Source organism: Uranotaenia lowii, chromosome 2 (genome assembly GCF_029784155.1).
Source record: "Uranotaenia lowii strain MFRU-FL chromosome 2, ASM2978415v1, whole genome shotgun sequence".
In the NCBI taxonomy this organism is placed as follows: Eukaryota; Metazoa; Arthropoda; class Insecta; order Diptera; family Culicidae; genus Uranotaenia; species Uranotaenia lowii.
Window position 1 is genome coordinate 112843973 of NC_073692.1, and position 26193 is coordinate 112870165.

Sequence of the window (26193 nt, forward strand, 5' to 3'; positions counted from 1 at the left end):
TTGTAAGACATTCCAGTTTCGAGATATAGCTATGGAATCAAGTATCCCCAGGGATCAATTATACTCATTCTCCCCTAATAGCGGCACGTTTTTCAAACATACCGGGAAATTGCGCCTATTTTTTTGAGATAACAGATTATATGTTATGTTCAATTTGGAAAATTTTTCTTGAATATTTTTGAATCAAGTTTCCCCAGAGATCAAGTATCCTTATTCTCCCCTATCTTTTTCATTTTATCTTATGTGATTAACAAGTAATGGAGTATAGAAAAAATGAAAAAAAATACCCCACTGTCTCCTACTTTATGAGACGAATGGTTAAGAAACTAAAATCTTTAATCTCTACTACATGAAAAATGAAATTATTTCTTTTTTTTTAATTCAATAACTTTGTACTCCTACTCCAGTGGTCAGCAACCCTTTGAGTCGGAAAAGAAAAAACTTCAGATGTCCATAATTTTACAGTTTGAAAGAGCCACATTAAAGATTTACTGTTTTTGTTTTAATTTAAAAAAAAATCCAAGATGTCTGAATGATCAATGAACATTAGTTTTACTAAAGTAATTTCAAACCCATTAGAGTTTTTGTCAAACTCTTGAATTTTTTTAATCTGTTTCTGATCACCATTATAGAAAGGAATTCTCTTTTGGATCGCAAACTCTGCAAACACTTAATGATTTTATAAAAAATTTAAAACATTTGCAAGTATCGTGTCAAGAAAATTTTAAATCCATATAAAGTTTAAATGAACACTTTGCATGATGTGAAGAGAAAAATATGAACATATTTTCATAAACAGAATATATATGATGTCTTCAGCAAAGAAAAGCTATTTAAATAATAAACCCAAGGGAAATAAATTTCTCAAAATTATCAACTATTTTTATGACATTCCCCAAATTTAGCTCATAATCTTCAAAATTATGCTTCGGTCAAATGATAGAATTTTGAAAATTCATGACATCAAGAGAACGTGTCTTTAGAAGTTTATGAATCTGAAAAATCCAAAATCTTATGTCACATGTAATTTTTCAGTACAATACATTTTATATTAATTAGAGTGTTCGTTTCGCGGCCATTTTTCCGTTCCCGGAAAAAAGATATTTTTAATTGTTCCAGATTTTGTACACGCTCTACCTGTTTATCTTTTTTTGTTAGATTATTTTGGGTTATACTAACAAAGCCTAATTTTAAATGGTAAAACTTGATAATCTAAAAAAGTATTGTCTCAGATAATCTGCTAAACAGAAAAATACCTTCAAAAAATCTTTGTGAAATGGCGTCATCTTTGATTTAGTGATGGGTTTTTCGAAAATAATGGAAGAATTTTTGAATTTAAGAGAATTTTAAAAAATATGCAAAAATTTGCATTTTTTTTTCGAACAAAATGGTATGTTAATAAAATAGTTTGAAAAACGAAGAATCGTTTGAAATTTTTAAATCAAAATCGATCATTTTTACAATTACTATTCCCCTTACTCCTTCGGCTTTGACGGTCTCATTTAAATTTGAATGAATGTTGAGATAACTCTTACTACAACATTAATCCAAAAGCTAATGATTTTTCAAGCATCCAAATTATCATTTTTTTTAAGGTTTTCTAAGAATTTGCCCAGGGGAGCGTTGAGCTTGAAAACATTGCAAAAGGGTTCAAAAAATTAGAAAATCACTGATTTAGAGAAACAATTCTGATTGCTGGAATTGCGTGTAAATATTAAAGTAGTTGACCCAAGAACAAATATGCTTGCACTGATGATTTGTTGCATAACTTCCTTTTTTTATTTGCAATAAAACCTTCTTCCAAACGAGAACAAAATTATTGGCTTTTAATTTATTTTAAAAGTTAATAGAATTGCAATCAAAAAAATTATCGGTTAATTGAGTCGAAACACACAGATAATCAAGACACCGGATAATCTTGTCCAGGGCCGTAGGAACAACTGCCTTATGGGAGGGGTTTTGGTGACAAAATTTTTCCTATAACATTTTTGCTAGAAAAATGCGTACATCAAGAATAGTAAAATCAAGTTATACTAAGAGTACCTCTTTATTTGGGTTTAAGTTCTTTTATATTATTAGTTATTAATTTGAAATCATTACTTTTTAAAATAAGTCTTAAAAAAGTTCAGTTTTTTGGAGCTTGAAAAAATTAATGAGGGATCTTGACAGGAAAACTTGTTTTGGGTTCAAATCAGATATGTTTTCAACTCTTTTAAACTCGATATATCCAGATTTAAGTTAAATCTTTGTTTTTGAAGTTTCTACAATATTAATCATGTCAAACAACAAACAAATAAAATATTTTTCCAGCTGAATTTTCATGAATCTGAACATTAAGAACAAGTTATTTTATCAACAAGAAATTATTATCAACAATTTCTTTCATTATTCAAATCCTGTATAAAATATAAAAATTAAAATTTTGATTTTTCAAAGAACGCAGTTTTGAAAATAAGTTCAGATTTTTTTTATATAAGTGGTTTTTACCTGTTTTTTTTTTGTTTTTTTCTGGGTTCAAACCTTAAAAACAAATTTTGAATTCCTATTTTGAAATCGATTTCTGAATCTAAATTTCAAACAAAAATTCCCAATAATTATGAACAGCACAATCAGAATCCTTAACCAGAAATCTCTTATTGGAATTTTTTAATTTTTGATTTTCTAAATGAATGTTTTCTTCAAATATTTATTCGTGATCCCTTGGTGAATCTGAATGAAATTATGGAACTTTTTTAAGGTTTAATTCTGCATAAGAATTAAGAATAAATATGATCAAATCATTTTTAAGATTTGGATTTGACATTTTTACTTTAATATTTTCATTTCAAGATTGATGAGATTCGAACATGGAAAATGAATCCAATTCTAACTTAAAATGCAAAACAAAGATTCGAATAAAGATTTTGTCCCAATGATCAACCATACTGAAAATCAAGAATTATAAATTGAATACATATTGCACATTCCGGGCACAGGCAATAAATTTAGATTAAAAAAAAATTATCAAACAAGAACATCGCAAATGATTCTGAACTAAGATCAACAGATATTTCTTCGCACTAAACTTTGCAAAATCCGGGCATTCGATTTCAAAGTTTACAGCCCAAAATCTGGGCATAATCCAGGCTAACTCAGGAATTCTTCAATTAAAATTAAGAAGAAAAAACACTGATCGATCTTTGTACAATTGGTCACCCTGATAAACGCCTTTAAGTATAGTATCCAGTGGCACCATTTAACCTTTGCCATAAAGTTGCCAAGTTGTTTGTTTTATTGTTAAGTGTGTGAATTGTTTTTTTGAATTCGCGGGAAAAGTTATAATATTAAATGGAGACGAAATAAAATTTCTCTTTTCTGTTAACTGTTCACCGAACAAGAAGTGTTTTTTTTTGTATCTCCGGAAAGGTCTGACACAACAAACACTAAAAGTTGTTATGTTTTTCATCGAAACACATCAGCCAGTTTATTTAGATAAACTTTGTTAAAAAGTTTGTTTTGAATCCAAAAAAAATAATTGTTATCAGGCAATTTAATTTTATTTTGATTTTTCAAATAAAGTGAAACATTCGGGCAAAATCCGGGCAATCAGGCAACCTCAGTGAGGCTAATCGTATAGAAAATTCGATATTCGAGACTATGGACTGTAACCAAAATTCATGTATGTATCTATCATCAAGTGAGAAATTTTTGGAAAATCTATAGTAGAATTTTGGACTTGGGATACGATTTTGAGGTTTCGACCTTAGTTCTGAGTCGAGATTGTTACTCTTGATTCATTTTAGTCGTTCAGCAAAAATTTCATTAGAATTTAAAAGTTTGAGGTTAGAGAAGATCATTTTGCTTGACATTTTTTTTTGTCTCTAATGGTGGGGAGGGGAGATAATCCTCAACACCACAACTCCTCTCCCCCTTCCGTTCTTACTGCCATGATCTTGCTGATGTAGAATCGAGTCCGACCTGTAGAGAGTCAATAAAAGATTATATTTATCTAAATTAGAATTGTAAATACCTTTTGATTTTGTTGGCTTGCATTAAACAGTGACTCTCCCAACTTGATAAATATGAAATCTGAATCCAACTAGAAGAATTTGTTGGAACCTATGCTTTTTTCTAACTACCTTGCACTGAACAGTTAAAATAAATGAAATTTAAACATTGAAAGTTGAGAAAATTGTTTGCAAGCAACGACTGCAAATTAAATTTCAATTTTCCCATGTATAGTGTTGGCGTAAGACTCACGTCAAAAGCAATTTTCTTCCACTGTGCTCCATCAAAAAGCCCTCCAATTAACCACAGTTTCACCTTCTTTTCACGTTTTCAAACATCTTCACATCACCCTTTGACATTTGAAACTAACCGAAAAACAACCACCCTCTCTTAAAAAAAATAACAAAAAAGGATGCTCCACCGAGGAAGAGATCCGAATCCTGGGCCGGGGGGAGTACTTTGGCGAGAAGGCACTCATCAAGGAGGAAAAACGGACGGCCAACATCATCGCGATGTCCCCGGGGGTCGAGTGTCTCACCCTGGACCGGGAATCATTCACCAAACACATCGGGGATCTGTGCGAGCTGCACGAGAAGGACTACGGCGACGAGCAGCGGGTACTGGCCAGCCGGAACCTGGAGAACCAAACTATGTCGTTGGATTCGGTTAATCCTGGTTTGTTTGTTTCATTATTTAAGAATTTTTAAAATACTTACATTTTTTTAAAATATTTTTTTAGAACTCATGGATGTGGAAATGAGTGATTTGGTCAAGGTGGGAACCCTCGGTGTTGGAGGCTTCGGAAGGGTGGAGCTAGTCAAGTTGGAGCGGGGCTCGGTGGTGCAAGTTTATGCACTCAAATGTATGAAAAAGAAGCACATCGTCGATACCAGGCAGCAGGAGCACGTGCACAGTGAGCGAAAGATTATGATTTCCTGTCTCAGCCCGTTCATCTGTCGGCTTTATCGAACCTTCCGGGATGATCGGTACATTTACATGCTGCTGGAGGCCTGCATGGGCGGGGAGGTGTGGACGATTCTGCGAGATAAATCAAACTTTGACGATGGAACTGCCCGATTCATTGTAGGATGCGTGTTGAAAGCCTTCGAGTTTCTGCACTCGCGTGGCATCGTGTATCGTGATTTGAAGCCCGAAAATCTACTGCTCGATTCAAAAGGATACGTAAAATTGGTAAGTAGTTGCTGGTTTTTCTCGTTCTTGTTAAAATTTGATGAAAATAGACAATTTTAACTTATAGGGAAAGTCAAATAAGAGTGACACCCTAAATCAGACAATGCTTTTTTCATCGCAGTTTTCGTACAAATGGGCAGTTAAGGTTGTTTGCTATCGTATTAACCATTGAAATTAGTGAATTTCCTTCATCGATATGGGAGAATGAGGATACTTGATCTCTGGGGATACTTGATTTCTTAGCTCTATCTCGAAACTGGAATGTCTTAAAAAAATTAAATTTTCTGGTAAAATGTAGCAAAACAATGATTTTTTGGATCAAAAAATTTAAACAATATAATTTTTTAAGTTATTGAACTTTGTTCGAAAAATTTCACAAAATTTGACTTGAGGTTTCTTTTTTATCACTTTATAATGCTTCTAACATGAGAAAATCATAACAAAAAATTATTCCAATATATCGATCGTTAGAGTGTTATTTGAAATTTATATTGAAATATTTTCGAAGCAATGGAAAACTCTCAACTAATTTTCAGAAAAAGATTTCTTAATTGTTAATTATGGGTAAAATTGATCCCTAGGATTCAAAAAGGTATATTCCTCTTCTGAATGGATTGTAATCGTTTCTGAGTACGAGATTAATAATTTTAATCCAACTTCTAATATTTATCGAATAACTATCCGAAAAAGCGTTAAAATATTGATTTTCTATTAATTCTAGAAAATAACGCCTTTAACCCTTTCCTTCCCATGGTAGCACAGGTGATCCACAACTTTGTACAGCTCGAATTTGACTTGGGTACTTTGGATCAACACCATTTTTTCACCGAACGTGCCGGTATGAGTGAAGAATCATTGCACAAAATTTGAAGAAAATCGATTCACTAGTTTTTGCTTGGCAGATCAAAAGCTGCACAAAAGTCAGATTTTTTTTCGAATTTAAATCAAGTCGTGTTTTGATGTTCAATAACTTGACCAGTTTTCATAATTATCCTCAAATAAAAATACTGACGTGCAGAAGATTGCCAATGCAAGCAGAATCAAATGATGGTTTACTTAAATTTCACCTAAAGCATATAAATTTTCGAATAAGTAAAGTGGATTCCTGGTGTTATCAAATGGAGCATAAAAGTAGTCTTAAATTATGCATGTTCTGTTCTAGAACCTTAGTGATAAATCAATATTTCTATTTTTGAAACGTGAAAAACCTCGTGGGAAGGAAAGGGTTAAGTCGGCAATGAATTTAGGGTTGAGACAAAGTTATGGAATTTTGGAAACATGACGAAGGACTGTATAACGACTTAAACTATATTACAACAATGACTTATTCCGACACAAACATGTCCCTTTTGGACTTCCTACTATGGCCATTCCTGCCTCTGATTTGGCCGCTCAGGCCTCTGACACTGGACACGGGCCGCTGATAGTTGCACCGTGATCCGTCTTCACTGGTTGTTGGTTTGAAAAAAGAGAGGCTGAACCTTGGGCTGACTTGGGCTCGACGCTTTGGAAAATCTCTTCGTACCCGAGGAAAACCGATGATATTTTGCATGCAGCTTGGCAAACATACATAAATTAATCTGAAACATGCTTGCAAATTAAACTTTCCAGAAAAAGTCGGGTAAAAAGGACACTGTTTAGAAAAGGTAAATTTTGCCAGAAAAATTGCTGTAATAGTACATATTTTGAGATAAAAGTATTTAAGAACATGTTTAAACCAAAATAGAACCAACTAGTCCACGCCCAGAAGCGAAACGGAGTAGTTTTCGGAATTTCGAATTTTATAGACCATGGGTGGTCAAAACATGACCCGCAGTCAACTTTTTGTGGGCCGCGAAGCTCATTTTTGAAAAGCCATGTTCTAGGAATTGGTCGGTTTTCTTTGTCTGCATACATCATTTGGAAAAACTTATCTGAATCTATTCTAACTAAATTCAAAATAAAGATCTGAAAATCTTTTTGAAGTTATATAAACCAAAGGGGTAAAAATGAATAAAAACTTATTTCGAGAAATTGTTGTGTTTGGCCATTTTCCATGCATTTTTCGAACATTTGCATTTTTCTTTCGAACGTAAAAGTATTATTTACTCAATATCGATCATTTTTGCCCTTATACCCCTTAGGCTCTGCGGGTCTTATAAAATTTTACAAAAAAGGTTAACGTTACTGTTTAAAAAAAACACTTACAATTACAATTTTTAAATTATCAGAATAGTACGATATTTGACACATGATCTGTAAATTCAACCACACATTTTTCAATGTTTCCCGAATGGGTTTTGGTGACAACATGTCATTGGTATGAAAAGCATTCATGCGGACTCAAGTTTTAATATTGAGGAGTTTGGATAGCCTCTGAAAAACAGAAATATCGTATAAAAATCGTTTAAAAATCGTAAGAAATCACCGAAGCATATCAACAACAAAAACTTCAACCATTCGTAACATCAATTCTCTTTGAACAACGTCGTTGATCCATCCAAATTTAATAAATTTTTCAAATGCAAAATATCGAAGTTTGCTATGTAAATTTTTAAAATTTTATATTGTTTGCTAGGCTTTAACAGAGAAGAGTATATTTATAAAAATTAAACCAAATTTAAAAAAAAATTAATTAGCATCTTGCTCTGTATTCATGAGCATCAATGATGACAAACAAGAAAGAATTTACAGTTGGGTAGTGTAGTTGGATAATTCCACTAGAACCCGTTTGGTACTGACAAATCTCTCAGAAGATCGACTTTTTTTTTTTGCAAAATTTGACTTCATTTAGTGCAATGATTAAACAAGACTCAAATTCGTAAACATCCTGTTCACTAAGGCTTTTGAAATTCACTTGTCAAATCGATATGTTATTGAAAAATTTGGAAAAAGTTGGATTGATTTGAGGTTGAGGTCCGTACTTTGAAAAATCAATGTTATTTTCGATATAACTAGAGTTTGTTGAAAAAATAATTTTTTTAAACATCAAAAACTTGAGAACGCCACTTTTTTCCAACAATACCATCATGCGTTTTTTTTATTTGTCCATCAAATTTTTCTAAGAAAAACGGTGAACTTCAAAACTTTGGAAAATGGACTTTCATTTTATATATTTGGAGACCATAAAATTGACTTTATGTCCATTCTAGTCACGTCATATGACATTCCTGGGATGAATAAACCGATAAGATTTAAAATGTTTTGAAAAAAATTGACGTACAAATATAAATTAGGAGGTATAATTAATTTCGTATTCCGTAATATTTATACTATTTTTCAATTGGAGCAAAATTTGTAAAAATAAGCAAGTAACAAAAATGACTAATTAAGATTAATTGAAAATTCATATATAAATAAAATAGGTTGCCAGATTTTTTTCAGCACTTATCCAGGGCTTAAAAATCCAAACTATGTTTCATCTGAAACCTGAAAAAACCCGGGCATTTGATTTTAAAATTGTTAACCAAAACTCCAGGCAATATCAATAGAAAATCAATAACAAAAAAAAGAGTTGAAACTTTTTTTTAATTTTAAATCGTTTTTTAGGCTTCCACAAAACCATTCATGATTATTTTTATTAAACCTACTCAAAAATTCTTGTTTTGGATGTAAATTGTACAATACAATTAGATTTTTTGTATGATTTTGCAAGACAGATGAATGAATCCGAGCATTTTTTCAATGAAATCTGGGCAACCAAGCCGGACCGGACTTTGTCCAAATTTTGTGTAAAATTACCGGGCAAACCCGGATAAAACCTGGCCATCTGGCAAGCTTAATATTCAATTGATGTGGCTTAGGCTAATGTTTTAAAGCGTTTTCAAAAATCAGTTTACCCGACCTTGAGATGTCCGTCTTACCCGCCATTGCAACTTTTTTTGCAAAACGTTTGTTTCTCAAGCCCTTAATCGAATCCTGCGGATGGTTTAAAGGAAGCCTCATTAATATTTCACCTTTGCAAACGGTTGATACTATAGAAAATGTGGAGAGTTTTGAACTTTTTTCTGAGGGAAGAAAATTACATCAAATAGTGGATTCTCAAAGTTTTTGTTTGTTTTGTTTACTATTATAAGACCTAGCTTGATGTAAAAAACAAAGAGTCTCGAAAGTGTTGATACGCTAAGGCGAACATATTCTCATCATGAGATTTATTCCAATTATTGTTAATTTCCAAAAATTGAAAGTGTCCATTTTACCCGACTTTCCCTATTATTCAAGATTAGCGATGTACCGAATAGTGCTATTCGAAGAACGGCCGAATACCGAATATTGACCTTTTCAACTATTCGGCCAAACGAATATTCGGCCGAATATTCGGTCGAATATTCTATTGAGTTTTTAATAAAAAAAACTAAAGCGATTATTTCAATGCTTTCTATTTCTTCCGTATTAATGCTCCTCATGTTTTAAGTCGATTATTTTCAACCAGATGATATTTTCGGATGAATTATAACAAGATATTTTTTAAGTAAGGGCCTTTCTGATTATGAAAATGTCACCAATTATTGAAAAGACATCAGCTGACTAGTCGCTTCTAGAGCGTTTATCACCAAAGAGATAGCGTTCCTGTGAAATCTAGGATAAAACATGTCGAAACTGGTGCCAAGCTATTTGAAATTGCTTTTCTGATATTGAATTGGATAAATATCGAATTAGAGCAAAATATCTTCAAAATAGTTGTTGAAAAGATAGATGATCTTTAACCTTAAGCATACCATACTTTCAACCACACGTATCCACACAGTCAGGCATTCAAGACGATTTTGGAAAAAAAATAAAAAAAGGTCATAATTTTTGTATATTTTCAAATTTTTGAAAAATTGTTATTGAACACAAATTTTAATTTTTTTTAAATAGGTATTTGAGATTTCTATTTGAATTAGCAAATCAACTCGGGAAATTTGAAACATTATCTGGACATCCCGGCCAGATTTAACTTATCTGGATTCTTTCCTGGATTTATGGGCAAGCCTGAATATATTTTGAAAATCTGGAATAAACTTTAATCAAAGTATAAAGCAATATCGTTCAGCATTCTCCTGTACAATCTACAGTGAAAGATACGCGGATGCACCTTAGATGTTTTTATGAATCCATAAGTTGTATGTTGATTATGTAGCTTTTACAACATTATTTCTGGATATTTTATAAATTATCCAAAATTATTTGAAAAATTTACAAGCCTGTAGTAGATATTCGGCCTATTCGGCCTATTCGGCCGAATACTTAGCTCAACTATTCGGCGAGCGAATATTCGGCTTAACAGTTTTTCGGCGGTATTCGGCGCCGAATATTCGGCCGACCGAATATTCGGTACATCTCTATTCAAGATAAATTCATTCAAAACTATGTCATCTTGTTACATTTTACATGTAACTATTTGTTTAGTGATGTTTTTAAAAATTCGCTAGTTTTACGTTTCAGTCTACTTTTAATCGATCATCTTAAAAAGCTATGTGTAATACAAATGACACGATTTTTTTCAACATTAAATTGTTTTCCACATAGTGTTTGAGGATGGTCGAAAAAAAGTAGTCAGAAACGTAAAACTAGCATTTTTTTTTAAACATCGCCAAATAAAATTAACAAAAGAAATACCGTTTTTTTTTTATTTTTGAAAAGATAGAAAATTTTATTGAAATCAATCTTTCTCAAAATTTAAAAAAAAAACTTAATCAATGTCTTTCTCGTAACTTTTACATTTACATCTAAAAGTATAGCCTTTTCTCAATAACTTTTAGACAAAATAAAGTATTTGGTACATTGAAACCTCATACAATTTACCTTTTTTAAATGAGTAATTTCTTTTTTTTTCTAAAGCGACGAAAACTACACCATTTGGATGTTATCCGACACCTTATTTGTGTCTATCGGAGGAATGTTAGAGAGCACAAGATTTTGCTCTCATAGCCTTCAAATCGTTGCATTGATCAATATTACTCAATTCCCATCTGATTTTATGCCATCTGGATGCACTGCTGGTTGTAGGGGAAAAAAATCGATGATTTTTTTTCACTCGAAACTCGCGTGGGATCAAAATCATTTAAAAGTTTACAAACTTGACGGACTTCCTATCATATCCGATCTAAACTGACTTCGAATGACATTTTGTACGATCTTTTTACTATGCAGTTGGAATTGCGACTCGCAACACCATTGTAAGCGACTTAAGATACCAATTCTGATACGATTTTATGTTTGCTGGAACCTGCCAATTTACAATTAGTCCGCTAACTTGAGTTTGAGGTTTAATTTAGATAGAATTATACTTTTCGTTTTTTTTTTTAAATTAGGCCGGAACAAATTTTAAATCCTTCTTTTGTCACTCAGAGTTGGAACATCGCGAGGGGGGGATAATAAAAAAATAATGTTAAAAACAAGTTAATTGAAATAAATTTCACGAAAGTTTGTATGCAACTAAATTGCATACACAAAACCTATAAATCAAAAATCAAAAACACAAAAGGTGAAATAAGTCCCATCTTCCAAAATTGTTTTTTTTGTCTTGTTATCTTTCGGATATTTGTTTTTTTTTAGATTTTCATGGAATACTTCCAATTTTATTTATTCCCACCTGAAGAGTTTTTTTTTCAATATTTAACAACTTTTAACAACAAGCAATATTTTTTTTAGATATTCCCCTAATGCATCAAGAATCACGTAGAAATCTGTGCCCGAAAATACAAAAAATCGACGTTTTGTATTTTTACACCCACAGTAGAGGTTGCAAAAATTCAATGCCTATTTAGTTAATTTCTGTGCCGAAAATGCGCTGAAAAGTGTTTTGTATCAAAGATTATATGATAGTTTTTTGTCATAATCCTTCTGCCACCGCCCGATAATAAAAAACGCACAGCATTGGCCGTCTGCGTTTGGCCGGTGAATTTTATTCAGCCTCCTTTGTCTATTATGGGAATGAGATGGAAATGGGAATGGAATGGGAACATATTATTCGACAATTTCCTCGTTGGTTGATTGTTTCCATCCTGCGTTGTCTTGTAATGGGATATGGGATATGTTTTGATTGATTTCTTTCAGACATAGGCAATGCGATTGCCCTGGGAAGACAACGCCAGCGTTGAAAAAGCTTGTTTGTGCCGGTCTGGTATAGAATCTTTTTCCGATAATTCCACCTCCAAGGGAGATCATTATTGGAGTCGAGTCGAATTTGTGGGTGTATTTAGAACAATGATGAAGAACTCATTGTGATTTTTCTTATACAAACGATGGTGGCTTTGATAGTTGAATTGTACCACAAATTTGTCTTAAATAATATTATAGCAGATACAGTTGTACCTCGACATACGAGTTTAATTCGTTCCTCTACCTTACTCGTACAAATTACTCGTATCTCGAAGATCCAGACAAAATCGGGAAGGTTGACATCACTGGTGTTACTACCGAACCGAACCGAACTCGTATCTCGAATTTTGCTCTTAACTAAAAGCAAAAAATCACTTGCTCGTCGGCTCGTATCTCGAAAAACTCGTATGTTGAGGCACTCGTATGTCGAGGTACCACTGTATTGATCGTAAAAAAGATGGGTTACAAAAGCTAACCCGAAACCTGGAATCGTATTCTTTGGAAAAATATTAAATTGGTGCAAGACATAACTTTTGAAATGTATGCGTTTCACTCTAAATAAATGTTTAAAAAAAATCATATCTTAATTGTTTTCTTTTAATTTTAGGTCGATTTTGGGTTCGCCAAGTTCATCGGCTACAGCAACAAAACGTGGACCTTCTGCGGAACTCCGGAGTACGTGGCACCGGAAATAGTATTGAACAAGGGTCACGATCGGGCCGTGGATTGCTGGGCTCTGGGCGTCCTGATTCACGAGTTGCTCACTGGAATGTAAGTCTGAGTTTGCGAAGTTTCCAAATTAAAATCTCTTACTCAATAGGAATTTTCTTTGTTACAGACCTCCTTTTGCATCTTCTGATCCTATGAAAACATATAACATCATCTTGAAGGGTATCGATATGGTGAATTTCCCCAAATATATGTCCCGGTCGGCGATAAGTCTGATCAAACGACTGTGTCGGGATATCCCCTCGGAGCGGCTCGGATACCAGAGGGGAGGCGTTCAGGACATCAAGAAGCACAAGTAAGCTTTTTTAAAATTTTAACTTTTTACTAATAAATTTAGGCGCATCCTTGACAAAAAAATGAGCATCATAGTTTATGTCCTCTAACATAAAATTTCAAAATTGATCATTGATTTCAAAATTGATTTTCCAGATGGTTCCAGGGATTCGACTGGGAAGGTCTGTCCAATCTAACGCTCAAATCTCCGTTGGCACCTCGGCTCAAAGGACCGCTAGATATGTCCAACTTCGATGCCTTCCCTCCGGAAGCGAGCACCCCGCCAATCGAAACTTCCGGATGGGACGCGGGATTCTGAGTGCGGCTGGTAATCTTCTACTGCAGACGGGAATTGGTGAATGGTGATATGCATGTAAATAGTACGGAGTGACAGCAAGAAAAGAAAGAAAGCCGAATGCAAAAGCAATAGCATGTAGCCCTGGAGGTGTGGTTTTTTTTAATTTTTGAAAAGGGGTATGCAACTGACGAGCTTTATTTGTACAAAGTGAAATATTCTAGCTAATAGAACGCACTAAAAAAAATCGACGTAAACAGTTTGATTCTGCCCAAGGCCTTAGATTTCCTAGAAAAATGTTTTTTTATCTCAATTTGTTATGTTTGGTAGGTTTATCTGTATCAACAAGAATGGTAAGCTAGTGTTGATGTATTTCAATGATGAATGTCCGAATTTCCATGGGATTCAGGGTTACTTGGAAGCCTTCGTCGATCTTTGATGAACGCTGCTCGTGTTCAGTGTGTTGAATTGGTTCTGGATCGTAGAAGAATTTTAGTCGGGTGTTGTCTTCCTTCCACTGGTTTCCAGCCAGAGTTGTTTCGCGAAGATTGGTTATGTGCACGTTCGATGAGAAAACGGCTTCCAAATCAACCGTTATCGGGGTTGAGTAAAGAGTGCTTTCACCATTTTCCAGGAGATGTTCAAGGCGGATCAAAAACGTGTTTGGTGCCTTCCAAGGTTCGAATGTTAGAAGGTTGACACTTAGTGGGAGCGATTCCTTGAAAATGCTCATCTAAAACGACAAAAAATCAAAAAATGAAACTTTAATCAGATACATATACATGGAGGCAATGACAGATACAATTTTGTTAATTTTGTCAACTTTGCCAATTTTGTCAATTTTACCAATTTTGTCAATTTTGTCAATTCTGTCAATTTTGTCAATTTCATCATTTTGTCATTTTGTCAATTTTGTAAATTTTGTCAATTTTGTCAACTTTGTCAATTTGATCAATTTGGTCAGTTTTGTCAATTTGGTCAATTTGGTAAATTTTGTGAATTTTGTCAATTTTGTGAATTTTGTCAATTTTGTCAATTGTTTCAATTTTGTCAATTTTGTCAATTTTGTCATTTTTGTCATTTTTGTCATTTTTGTCATTTTTGTCATTTTTGTCATTTTTGTCATTTTTGTAATTTTTGTCATTTTTGTCATTTTTGTCATTTTTGTCATTTTTGTCATTTTTGTCATTTTTGTCATTTTTGTCATTTTTGTCATTTTTGTCATTTTTGTCATTTTTGTCATTTTTGTCATTTTTGTCATTTTTGTCATTTTTGTCATTTTTGTCATTTTTGTCATTTTTGTCATTTTTGTCATTTTTGTCATTTTTGTCATTTTTGTCATTTTTGTCATTTTTGTCATTTTTGTCATTTTTGTCATTTTTGTCATTTTTGTAATTTTTGTAATTTTTGTAATTTTTGTAATTTATGTAATTTTTGAAATTTTTGTTATTTTTGTAATTTTTGTAATTTTTGTAATTTTTGTAATTTTTGTCATTTTTGTCATTTTTGTCATTTTTGTCATTTTTGTCATTTTTGTCATTTTTGTCATTTTTGTCATTTTTGTCATTTTTGTCATTTTTGTCATTTTTGTCATTTTTGTCATTTTTGTCATTTTTGTCATTTTTGTCATTTTTGTCATTTTTGTCATTTTTGTCATTTTTGTCATTTTTGTCATTTTTGTCATTTTTGTCATTTTTGTCATTTTTGTCATTTTTGTCATTTTTGTCATTTTTGTCATTTTTGTCATTTTTGTCATTTTTGTCATTTTTGTCATTTTTGTCATTTTTGTCATTTTTGTCATTTTTGTCATTTTTGTCATTTTTGTCATTTTTGTCATTTTTGTCATTTTTGTCATTTTTGTCATTTTTGTCATTTTTGTCATTTTTTGTCATTTTTGTCATTTTTGTCATTTTTGTCATTTTTGTCATTTTTGTCATTTTTGTCATTTTTGTCATTTTTGTCATTTTTGTCATTTTTGTCATTTTTGTCATTTTTGTCATTTTTGTCATTTTTGTCATTTTTGTCATTTTTGTCATTTTTGTCATTTTTGTAATTTTTGTAATTTTTGTAATTTTTGTAATTTATGTAATTTTTGAAATTTTTGTTATTTTTGTAATTTTTGTAATTTTTGTAATTTTTGTAATTTTTGTCATTTTTGTCATTTTTGTCATTTTTGTCATTTTTGTCATTTTTGTCATTTTTGTCATTTTTGTCATTTTTGTCATTTTTGTCATTTTTGTCATTTTTGTCATTTTTGTCATTTTTGTCATTTTTGTCATTTTTGTCATTTTTGTCATTTTTGTCATTTTTGTCATTTTTGTCATTTTTGTCATTTTTGTCATTTTTGTCATTTTTGTCATTTTTGTCATTTTTGTCATTTTTGTCATTTTTGTCATTTTTGTCATTTTTGTCATTTTTGTCATTTTTGTCATTTTTGTCATTTTTGTCATTTTTGTCATTTTTGTAATTTTTGTAATTTTTGTAATTTTTGTAATTTATGTAATTTTTGAAATTTTTGTTATTTTTGTAATTTTTGTAATTTTTGTAATTTTTGTAATTTTTGTCATTTTTGTCATTTTTGTCATTTTTGTCATTTTTGTCATTTTTGTCATTTTTGTCATTTTTGTCATTTTTGTCATTTTTGTCATTTTTGTCATTTTTGTCATTTTTGTCATTTTTGTCATTTTTGTCATTTTTGTCATTTTTGTCATTTTTGTCATTTTTGTCATTTTTGTCATTTTTGTCATTTTTGTCATTTTTGTCATTTTTGTCATTTTTGTCATTTTTGTCATTTTTGTCATTTTTGTCATTTTTGTCATTTTTGTCATTTTTGTCATTTTTGTCATTTTTGTCATTTTTGTCATTTTTGTCATTTTTGTCATTTTTGTCATTTTTGTCATTTTTGTCATTTTTGTCATTTTTGTCATTTTTGTCATTTTTGTCATTTTTGTCATTTTTGTCATTTTTGTCATTTTTGTCATTTTTGTCATTTTTGTCATTTTTGTCATTTTTGTCATTTTTGTCATTTTTGTCATTTTTGTCATTTTTGTCATTTTTGTCATTTTTGTCATTTTTGTCATTTTTGTCATTTTTGTCATTTTTGTCATTTTTGTCATTTTTGTCATTTTTGTCATTTTTGTCATTTTTGTCATTTTTGTCATTTTTGTCATTTTTGTCATTTTTGTCATTTTTGTCATTTTTGTCATTTTTGTAATTTTGTCATTTTGTCAATTTTTGTCATTTTTGTCATTTTGTCATTTTGTCATTTTTGTCATTTTTGTCATTTTTGTCATTTTTGTCATTTTTGTCATTTTTGTCATTTTTGTCATTTTTGGTCATTTTTGTCATTTTTGTCATTTTTGTCATTTTTGTCATTTTGTCATTTTTGTCATTTTTGTCATTTTGTCATTTTTGTCATTTTTGTCATTTTTGTCATTTTTGTCATTTTTGTCATTTTGTCATTTTGTCATTTTTGTCATTTTTGTCATTTTTGTCATTTTTGTCATTTTTGTCATTTTTGTCATTTTGTCATTTTTGTCATTTTTGTCATTTTTGTCATTTTTGTCATTTTTGTCATTTTTGTCATTTTTGTCATTTTTGTCATTTTTGTCATTTTTGTCATTTTTGTCATTTTTGTCATTTTTGTCATTTTTGTCATTTTTGTCATTTTTGTCATTTTGTCATTTTTGTCATTTTTGTCATTTTGTCATTTTTGTCATTTTTGTCATTTTTGTCATTTTTGTCATTTTTGTCATTTTTGTCATTTTTGTCATTTTTGTCATTTTTGTCATTTTTGTCATTTTGTCATTTTTGTCATTTTTGTCATTTTTGTCATTTTTGTCATTTTTGTCATTTTTGTCATTTTTGTCATTTTTGTCATTTTTTGTCATTTTTGTCATTTTTGTCATTTTTGTCATTTTTGTCATTTGTCATTTTTGTCATTTTTGTCATTTTTGTCATTTTTGTCATTTTTGTCATTTTTGTCATTTTTGTCATTTTTGTCATTTGTTTTGTCATTTTGTCATTTTTGTCATTTTTGTCATTTTGTCATTTTGTCATTTTTGTCATTTTGTCATTTTGTCATTTTTGTCATTTTTTTGTCATTTTTGTCATTTTGTCATTTTTGTCATTTTTGTCATTTTTGTCATTTTTGTCATTTTTGTCATTTTTGTCATTTTTGTCATTTTTGTCATTTTTGTCATTTTTGTCATTTTTGTCATTTTTGTCATTTTTGTCATTTTTGTCATTTTGTCATTTTTGTCATTTTTGTCATTTTGTCATTTTTGTCATTTTTCATTTTGTCATTTTTGTCATTTTTGTCATTTTGTCATTTTGTCATTTTTGTCATTTTGTCATTTTTGTCATTTTTGTCATTTTTGTCATTTTTGTCATTTTTGTCATTTTTGTCATTTTTGTCATTTTTGTCATTTTTGTCATTTTTGTCATTTTTGTCATTTTTGTCATTTTTGTCATTTTTGTCATTTTTGTCATTTTTGTCATTTTTGTCATTTTTGTCATTTTTGTCATTTTGTCATTTCATTTTTGTCATTTTGTCATTTTGTCATTTTTGTCATTTTTGTCATTTTTGTCATTTTTGTCATTTTTGTCATTTTTGTCATTTTTTGTCATTTTTGTCATTTTTGTCATTTTTGTCATTTTTGTCATTTTTGTCATTTTTGTCATTTTGTCATTTTTGTCATTTTTGTCATTTTTGTCATTTTTGTCATTTTTGTCATTTTTGTCATTTTGTCATTTTTGTCATTTTTGTCATTTTTTGTCATTTTTGTCATTTTTGTCATTTTTGTCATTTTTGTCATTTTTGTCATTTTTGTCATTTTTGTCATTTTTGTCATTTTTGTCATTTTTGCTCATTTTTGTCATTTTTGTCATTTTTGTCATTTTGTCATTTTTGTCATTTTTGTCATTTTTGTCATTTTGTCATTTTGTCATTTGTCATTTTTGTCATTTTTGTCATTTTGTCATTTTGTCATTTTTGTCATTTTTGTCATTTTTGTCATTTTTGTCATTTTTGTCATTTTTGTCATTTTTGTCATTTTTGTCATTTTTGTCATTTTGTCATTTTTGTCATTTTTGTCATTTTTGTCATTTTGTCATTTTTGTCATTTTGTCATTTTTGTCATTTTTGTCATTTTTGTCATTTTTGTCATTTTTGTCATTTTTGTCATTTTTGTCATTTTTGTCATTTTTGTCATTTTTGTCATTTTTGTCATTTTTGTCATTTTTGTCATTTTTGTCATTTTTGTCATTTTGTCATTTTTGTCATTTTTGTCATTTTGTCATTTTTGTCATTTTTGTCATTTTTGTCATTTTTGTCATTTTTGTCATTTTTGTCATTTTTGTCATTTTTGTCATTTTTGTCATTTTTGTCATTTTGTCATTTTTGTCATTTTTGTCATTTTGTCATTTTTGTCATTTTTGTCATTTTGTCATTTTGTCATTTTTGTCATTTTTGTCATTTTTGTCATTTTTGTCATTTTTGTCATTTTTGTCATTTTTGTCATTTTTGTCATTTTTGTCATTTTTGTCATTTTTGTCATTTTTGTCATTTTTGTCATTTTTGTCATTTTTGTCATTTTGTCATTTTTGTCATTTTTGTCATTTTTGTCATTTTTGTCATTTTTGTCATTTTTGTCATTTTTGTCATTTTTGTCATTTTTGTCATTTTTGTCATTTTTGTCATTTTTGTCATTTTTGTCATTTTTGTCATTTTTGTCATTTTTGTCATTTTTGTCATTTTTGTCATTTTTGTCATTTTTGTCATTTTGTCATTTGTCATTTTTGTCATTTTTGTCATTTTTGTCATTTTTGTCATTTTTGTCATTTTTGTCATTTTTGTCATTTTTGTCATTTTTGTCATTTTTGTCATTTTTGTCATTTTGTCATTTTTGTCATTTTTGTCATTTTTGTCATTTTTGTCATTTTTGTCATTTTTGTCATTTTGTCATTTTTGTCATTTTTGTCATTTTTGTCATTTTTGTCATTTTTGTCATTTTTGTCATTTTTGTCATTTTTGTCATTTTGTCATTTTGTCATTTTTGTCATTTTGTCATTTTTGTCATTTTTGTCATTTTTGTCATTTTGTCATTTTTGTCATTTTTGTCATTTTTGTCATTTTTGTCATTTTTGTCATTTTTGTCATTTTGTCATTTTTGTCATTTTTGTCATTTTTGTCATTTTGTCATTTTGTCATTTTTGTCATTTTTGTCATTTTTGTCATTTTTGTCATTTTTGTCATTTTTGTCATTTTTGTCATTTTTGTCATTTTTGTCATTTTGTCATTTTGTCATTTTTGTCATTTTTGTCATTTTGTCATTTTGTCATTTTTGTCATTTTTGTCATTTTTGTCATTTTTGTCATTTTTGTCATTTTTGTCATTTTTGTCATTTTTGTCATTTTTGTCATTTTGTCATTTTTGTCATTTTTGTCATTTTTGTCATTTTTGTCATTTTTGTCATTTTTGTCATTTTTGTCATTTTTGTCATTTTTGTCATTTTTGTCATTTTTGTCATTTTTGTCATTTTTGTCATTTTTGTCATTTTTGTCATTTTTGTCATTTTTGTCATTTTTGTCATTTTGTCATTTTTGTCATTTTTGTCATTTTTGTCATTTTTGTCATTTTTGTCATTTTTGTCATTTTTGTCATTTTTGTCATTTTTGTCATTTTTGTCATTTTTGTCATTTTTGTCATTTTTGTCATTTTTGTCATTTTTTGTCATTTTTGTCATTTTTGTCATTTTTGTCATTTTTGTCATTTTTGTCATTTTTGTCATTTTTGTCATTTTTGTCATTTTTGTCATTTTTTGTCATTTTTGTCATTTTTGTCATTTTTGTCATTTTTGTCATTTTTGTCATTTTTGTCATTTTTGTCATTTTTGTCATTTTTGTCATTTTGTCATTTTTGTCATTTTTGTCATTTTTGTCATTTTTGTCATTTTTGTCATTTTTGTCATTTTTGTCATTTTTGTCATTTTTGTCATTTTTGTCATTTTTGTCATTTTTGTCATTTTTGTCATTTTTGTCATTTTTGTCATTTTGTCATTTTTGTCATTTTTGTCATTTTTGTCATTTTTGTCATTTTTGTCATTTTTGTCATTTTTGTCATTTTTGTCATTTTTGTCATTTTTGTCATTTTGTCATTTTTGTCATTTTTGTCATTTTTGTCATTTTTGTCATTTTGTCATTTTTGTTTTGTCATTTTTGTCATTTTTGTCATTTTTGTCATTTTTGTCATTTTGTCATTTTTGTCATTTTTGTCATTTTTGTCATTTTTGTCATTTTTGTCATTTTTGTCATTTTTGTCATTTTTGTCATTTTTGTCATTTTTGTCATTTTTGTCATTTTTGTCATTTTTGTCATTTTTGTCATTTTTGTCATTTTTGTCATTTTGTCATTTTTGTCATTTTTGTCATTTTTGTCATTTTTGTCATTTTTGTCATTTTTGTCATTTTTGTCATTTTTGTCATTTTTGTCATTTTTGTCATTTTTGTCATTTTTGTCATTTTTGTCATTTTTGTCATTTTTGTCATTTTTGTCATTTTTGTCATTTTTGTCATTTTGTCATTTTTGTCATTTTTGTCATTTTTGTCATTTTTGTCATTTTGTCATTTTTGTCATTTTTGTCATTTTCTTTGTCATTTTTGTCATTTTTGTCATTTTTGTCATTTTTGTCATTTTTGTCATTTTTGTCATTTTTGTCATTTTTGTCATTTTTGTCATTTTTGTCATTTTTGTCATTTTTGTCATTTTTGTCATTTTTGTCATTTTTGTCATTTTTGTCATTTTTGTCATTTTTGTCATTTTTGTCATTTTTGTCATTTTTGTCATTTTTGTCATTTTTGTCATTTTTGTCATTTTTGTCATTTTTGTCATTTTTGTCATTTTTGTCATTTTTGTCATTTTTGTCATTTTTGTCATTTTTGTCATTTTTGTCATTTTTGTCATTTTTGTCATTTTTGTCATTTTTGTCATTTTTGTCATTTTTGTCATTTTTGTCATTTTTGTCATTTTTGTCATTTTTGTCATTTTTGTCATTTTTGTCATTTTTGTCATTTTTGTCATTTTTGTCATTTTTGTCATTTTTGTCATTTTTGTCATTTTTGTCATTTTTGTCATTTTTGTCATTTTTGTCATTTTTGTCATTTTGTCATTTTTGTCATTTTTGTCATTTTTGTCATTTTTGTCATTTTTGTCATTTTTGTCATTTTTGTCATTTTTGTCATTTTTGTCATTTTTGTCATTTTTGTCATTTTTGTCATTTTTGTCATTTTTGTCATTTTTGTCATTTTTGTCATTTTTGTCATTTTTGTCATTTTTGTCATTTTTGTCATTTTTGTCATTTTTGTCATTTTTGTCATTTTTGTCATTTTTGTCATTTTGTCATTTTTGTCATTTTTGTCATTTTTGTCATTTTTGTCATTTTTGTCATTTTTGTCATTTTTGTCATTTTTGTCATTTTTGTCATTTTTGTCATTTTTGTCATTTTGTCATTTTTGTCATTTTTGTCATTTTTGTCATTTTTGTCATTTTTGTCATTTTTGTCATTTTTGTCATTTTTGTCATTTTTGTCATTTTTGTCATTTTTGTCATTTTTGTCATTTTTGTCATTTTTGTCATTTTTGTCATTTTTGTCATTTTTGTCATTTTTGTCATTTTTGTCATTTTTGTCATTTTTGTCATTTTTGTCATTTTTGTCATTTTTGTCATTTTTGTCATTTTTGTCATTTTTGTCATTTTTGTCATTTTTGTCATTTTTGTCATTTTTGTCATTTTTGTCATTTTTGTCATTTTTGTCATTTTTGTCATTTTTGTCATTTTTGTCATTTTTGTCATTTTTGTCATTTTTGTCATTTTTGTCATTTTTGTCATTTTTGTCATTTTTGTCATTTTTGTCATTTTTGTCATTTTTGTCATTTTTGTCATTTTTGTCATTTTTGTCATTTTTGTCATTTTTGTCATTTTTGTCATTTTTGTCATTTTTGTCATTTTTGTCATTTTTGTCATTTTTGTCATTTTTGTCATTTTTGTCATTTTTGTCATTTTTGTCATTTTTGTCATTTTTGTCATTTTTGTCATTTTTGTCATTTTTGTCATTTTTGTCATTTTTGTCATTTTTGTCATTTTTGTCATTTTTGTCATTTTTGTCATTTTTGTCATTTTTGTCATTTTTGTCATTTTTGTCATTTTTGTCATTTTTGTCATTTTTGTCATTTTTGTCATTTTTGTCATTTTTGTCATTTTTGTCATTTTTGTCATTTTTGTCATTTTTGTCATTTTTGTCATTTTTGTCATTTTTGTCATTTTTGTCATTTTTGTCATTTTTGTCATTTTTGTCATTTTTGTCATTTTTGTCATTTTTGTCATTTTTGTCATTTTTGTCATTTTTGTCATTTTTGTCATTTTTGTCATTTTTGTCATTTTTGTCATTTTTGTCATTTTTGTCATTTTTGTCATTTTGTCATTTTTGTCATTTTTGTCATTTTTGTCATTTTTGTCATTTTTGTCATTTTTGTCATTTTTGTCATTTTTGTCATTTTTGTCATTTTTGTCATTTTTGTCATTTTTGTCATTTTTGTCATTTTTGTCATTTTTGTCATTTTTGTCATTTTTGTCATTTTTGTCATTTTTGTCATTTTTGTCATTTTTGTCATTTTTGTCATTTTTGTCATTTTTGTCATTTTTGTCATTTTTGTCATTTTTGTCATTTTTGTCATTTTTGTCATTTTTGTCATTTTTGTCATTTTTGTCATTTTTGTCATTTTTGTCATTTTTGTCATTTTTGTCATTTTTGTCATTTTTGTCATTTTTGTCATTTTTTGTCATTTTTGTCATTTTTGTCATTTTTGTCATTTTTGTCATTTTTGTCATTTTTGTCATTTTTGTCATTTTTGTCATTTTTGTCATTTTTGTCATTTTTGTCATTTTTGTCATTTTTGTCATTTTTGTCATTTTTGTCATTTTTGTCATTTTTGTCATTTTTGTCATTTTTGTCATTTTTGTCATTTTTCATTTTTGTCATTTTTGTCATTTTTGTCATTTTTGTCATTTTTGTCATTTTTGTCATTTTTGTCATTTTTGTCATTTTTGTCATTTTTGTCATTTTTGTCATTTTTGTCATTTTTGTCATTTTTGTCATTTTTGTCATTTTGTCATTTTTGTCATTTTTGTCATTTTGTCATTTTTGTCATTTTTGTCATTTTTGTCATTTTTGTCATTTTTGTCATTTTTGTCATTTTTGTCATTTTTGTCATTTTTGTCATTTTTGTCATTTTTGTCATTTTTGTCATTTTTGTCATTTTTGTCATTTTTGTCATTTTTGTCATTTTTGTCATTTTTGTCATTTTTGTCATTTTTGTCATTTTGTCATTTTTGTCATTTTTGTCATTTTTGTCATTTTTGTCATTTTTGTCATTTTTGTCATTTTTGTCATTTTTGTCATTTTTGTCATTTTTGTCATTTTTGTCATTTTGTCATTTTTGTCATTTTTGTCATTTTTGTCATTTTTGTCATTTTTGTCATTTTTGTCATTTTTGTCATTTTTGTCATTTTTGTCATTTTTGTCATTTTTGTCATTTTTGTCATTTTTGTCATTTTTGTCATTTTTGTCATTTTGTCATTTTTGTCATTTTTGTCATTTTTGTCATTTTTGTCATTTTTGTCATTTTTGTCATTTTTGTCATTTTTGTCATTTTTGTCATTTTTGTCATTTTTGTCATTTTTGTCATTTTTGTCATTTTTGTCATTTTTGTCATTTTTGTCATTTTTGTCATTTTTGTCATTTTTGTCATTTTTGTCATTTTTGTCATTTTTGTCATTTTTGTCATTTTTGTCATTTTTGTCATTTTTGTCATTTTTGTCATTTTTGTCATTTTTGTCATTTTGTCATTTTTGTCATTTTTGTCATTTTTGTCATTTTTGTCATTTTTGTCATTTTTGTCATTTTTGTCATTTTTGTCATTTTTGTCATTTTTGTCATTTTTGTCATTTTTGTCATTTTTGTCATTTTTGTCATTTTTGTCATTTTTGTCATTTTTGTCATTTTTGTCATTTTTGTCATTTTTGTCATTTTTGTCATTTTTGTCATTTTTGTCATTTTTGTCATTTTTGTCATTTTTGTCATTTTTGTCATTTTTGTCATTTTTGTCATTTTTGTCATTTTTGTCATTTTTGTCATTTTTGTCATTTTTGTCATTTTTGTCATTTTTGTCATTTTTGTCATTTTTGTCATTTTTGTCATTTTTGTCATTTTTGTCATTTTTGTCATTTTTGTCATTTTTGTCATTTTTGTCATTTTTGTCATTTTTGTCATTTTTGTCATTTTTGTCATTTTTGTCATTTTTGTCATTTTTGTCATTTTTGTCATTTTTGTCATTTTTGTCATTTTTGTCATTTTTGTCATTTTTGTCATTTTTGTCATTTTTGTCATTTTTGTCATTTTGTCATTTTTGTCATTTTTGTCATTTTTGTCATTTTTGTCATTTTTGTCATTTTTGTCATTTTTGTCATTTTTGTCATTTTTGTCATTTTTGTCATTTTTGTCATTTTTGTCATTTTTGTCATTTTTGTCATTTTTGTCATTTTTGTCATTTTTGTCATTTTTGTCATTTTTGTCATTTTTGTCATTTTGTCATTTTTGTCATTTTTGTCATTTTTGTCATTTTTGTCATTTTTGTCATTTTTGTCATTTTTGTCATTTTTGTCATTTTTGTCATTTTTGTCATTTTTGTCATTTTTGTCATTTTTGTCATTTTTGTCATTTTTGTCATTTTTGTCATTTTTGTCATTTTTGTCATTTTTGTCATTTTTGTCATTTTTGTCATTTTTGTCATTTTTGTCATTTTTGTCATTTTTGTCATTTTTGTCATTTTTGTCATTTTTGTCATTTTTGTCATTTTTGTCATTTTTGTCATTTTTGTCATTTTTGTCATTTTTGTCATTTTTGTCATTTTTGTCATTTTTGTCATTTTTGTCATTTTTGTCATTTTTGTCATTTTTGTCATTTTTGTCATTTTTGTCATTTTTGTCATTTTTGTCATTTTTGTCATTTTTGTCATTTTTGTCATTTTTGTCATTTTTGTCATTTTTGTCATTTTTGTCATTTTTGTCATTTTTGTCATTTTTGTCATTTTTGTCATTTTTGTCATTTTTGTCATTTTTGTCATTTTTGTCATTTTTGTCATTTTTGTCATTTTTGTCATTTTTGTCATTTTTGTCATTTTTGTCATTTTTGTCATTTTTGTCATTTTTGTCATTTTTGTCATTTTTGTCATTTTTGTCATTTTTGTCATTTTTGTCATTTTTGTCATTTTGTCATTTTTGTCATTTTTGTCATTTTTGTCATTTTTGTCATTTTTGTCATTTTTGTCATTTTTGTCATTTTTGTCATTTTTGTCATTTTTGTCATTTTTGTCATTTTTGTCATTTTTGTCATTTTTGTCATTTTTGTCATTTTTGTCATTTTTGTCATTTTTGTCATTTTTGTCATTTTTGTCATTTTTGTCATTTTTGTCATTTTTGTCATTTTTGTCATTTTTGTCATTTTTGTCATTTTTGTCATTTTTGTCATTTTTGTCATTTTTGTCATTTTTGTCATTTTTGTCATTTTTGTCATTTTTGTCATTTTTGTCATTTTTGTC

The 26193-nt window shown here is 28.3% G+C and overlaps 2 protein-coding genes across 5 annotated transcripts in view; one reads left to right on the forward strand and one right to left on the reverse strand.

Annotated features, from left to right (window-relative positions):
* Window positions 1-13907, forward strand: part of LOC129743641 (cGMP-dependent protein kinase, isozyme 1-like) — a 118708-nt gene extending 104801 nt beyond the window's left edge. The window contains exons 8-12 of the mRNA XM_055735719.1: window positions 4399-4662; window positions 4727-5178; window positions 12851-13014; window positions 13082-13267; window positions 13402-13907. Coding sequence (XP_055591694.1) covers window positions 4399-4662; window positions 4727-5178; window positions 12851-13014; window positions 13082-13267; window positions 13402-13564 — 1229 coding nt within the window. The 3' untranslated portion in view covers window positions 13565-13907. The remainder of the gene's footprint in view (window positions 1-4398; window positions 4663-4726; window positions 5179-12850; window positions 13015-13081; window positions 13268-13401) is intronic.
* LOC129743642 (lysosomal alpha-mannosidase-like) overlaps window positions 13707-26193 on the reverse strand; it is a 30417-nt gene continuing 17930 nt past the window's right edge. For all 4 annotated transcript variants that reach the window (XM_055735721.1, XM_055735720.1, XM_055735723.1 and 1 more), the window contains one exon: window positions 13707-14273. In XM_055735721.1, the coding sequence (XP_055591696.1) occupies window positions 13899-14273 (375 nt within the window). In that variant the 3' untranslated portion in view covers window positions 13707-13898. The remainder of the gene's footprint in view (window positions 14274-26193) is intronic.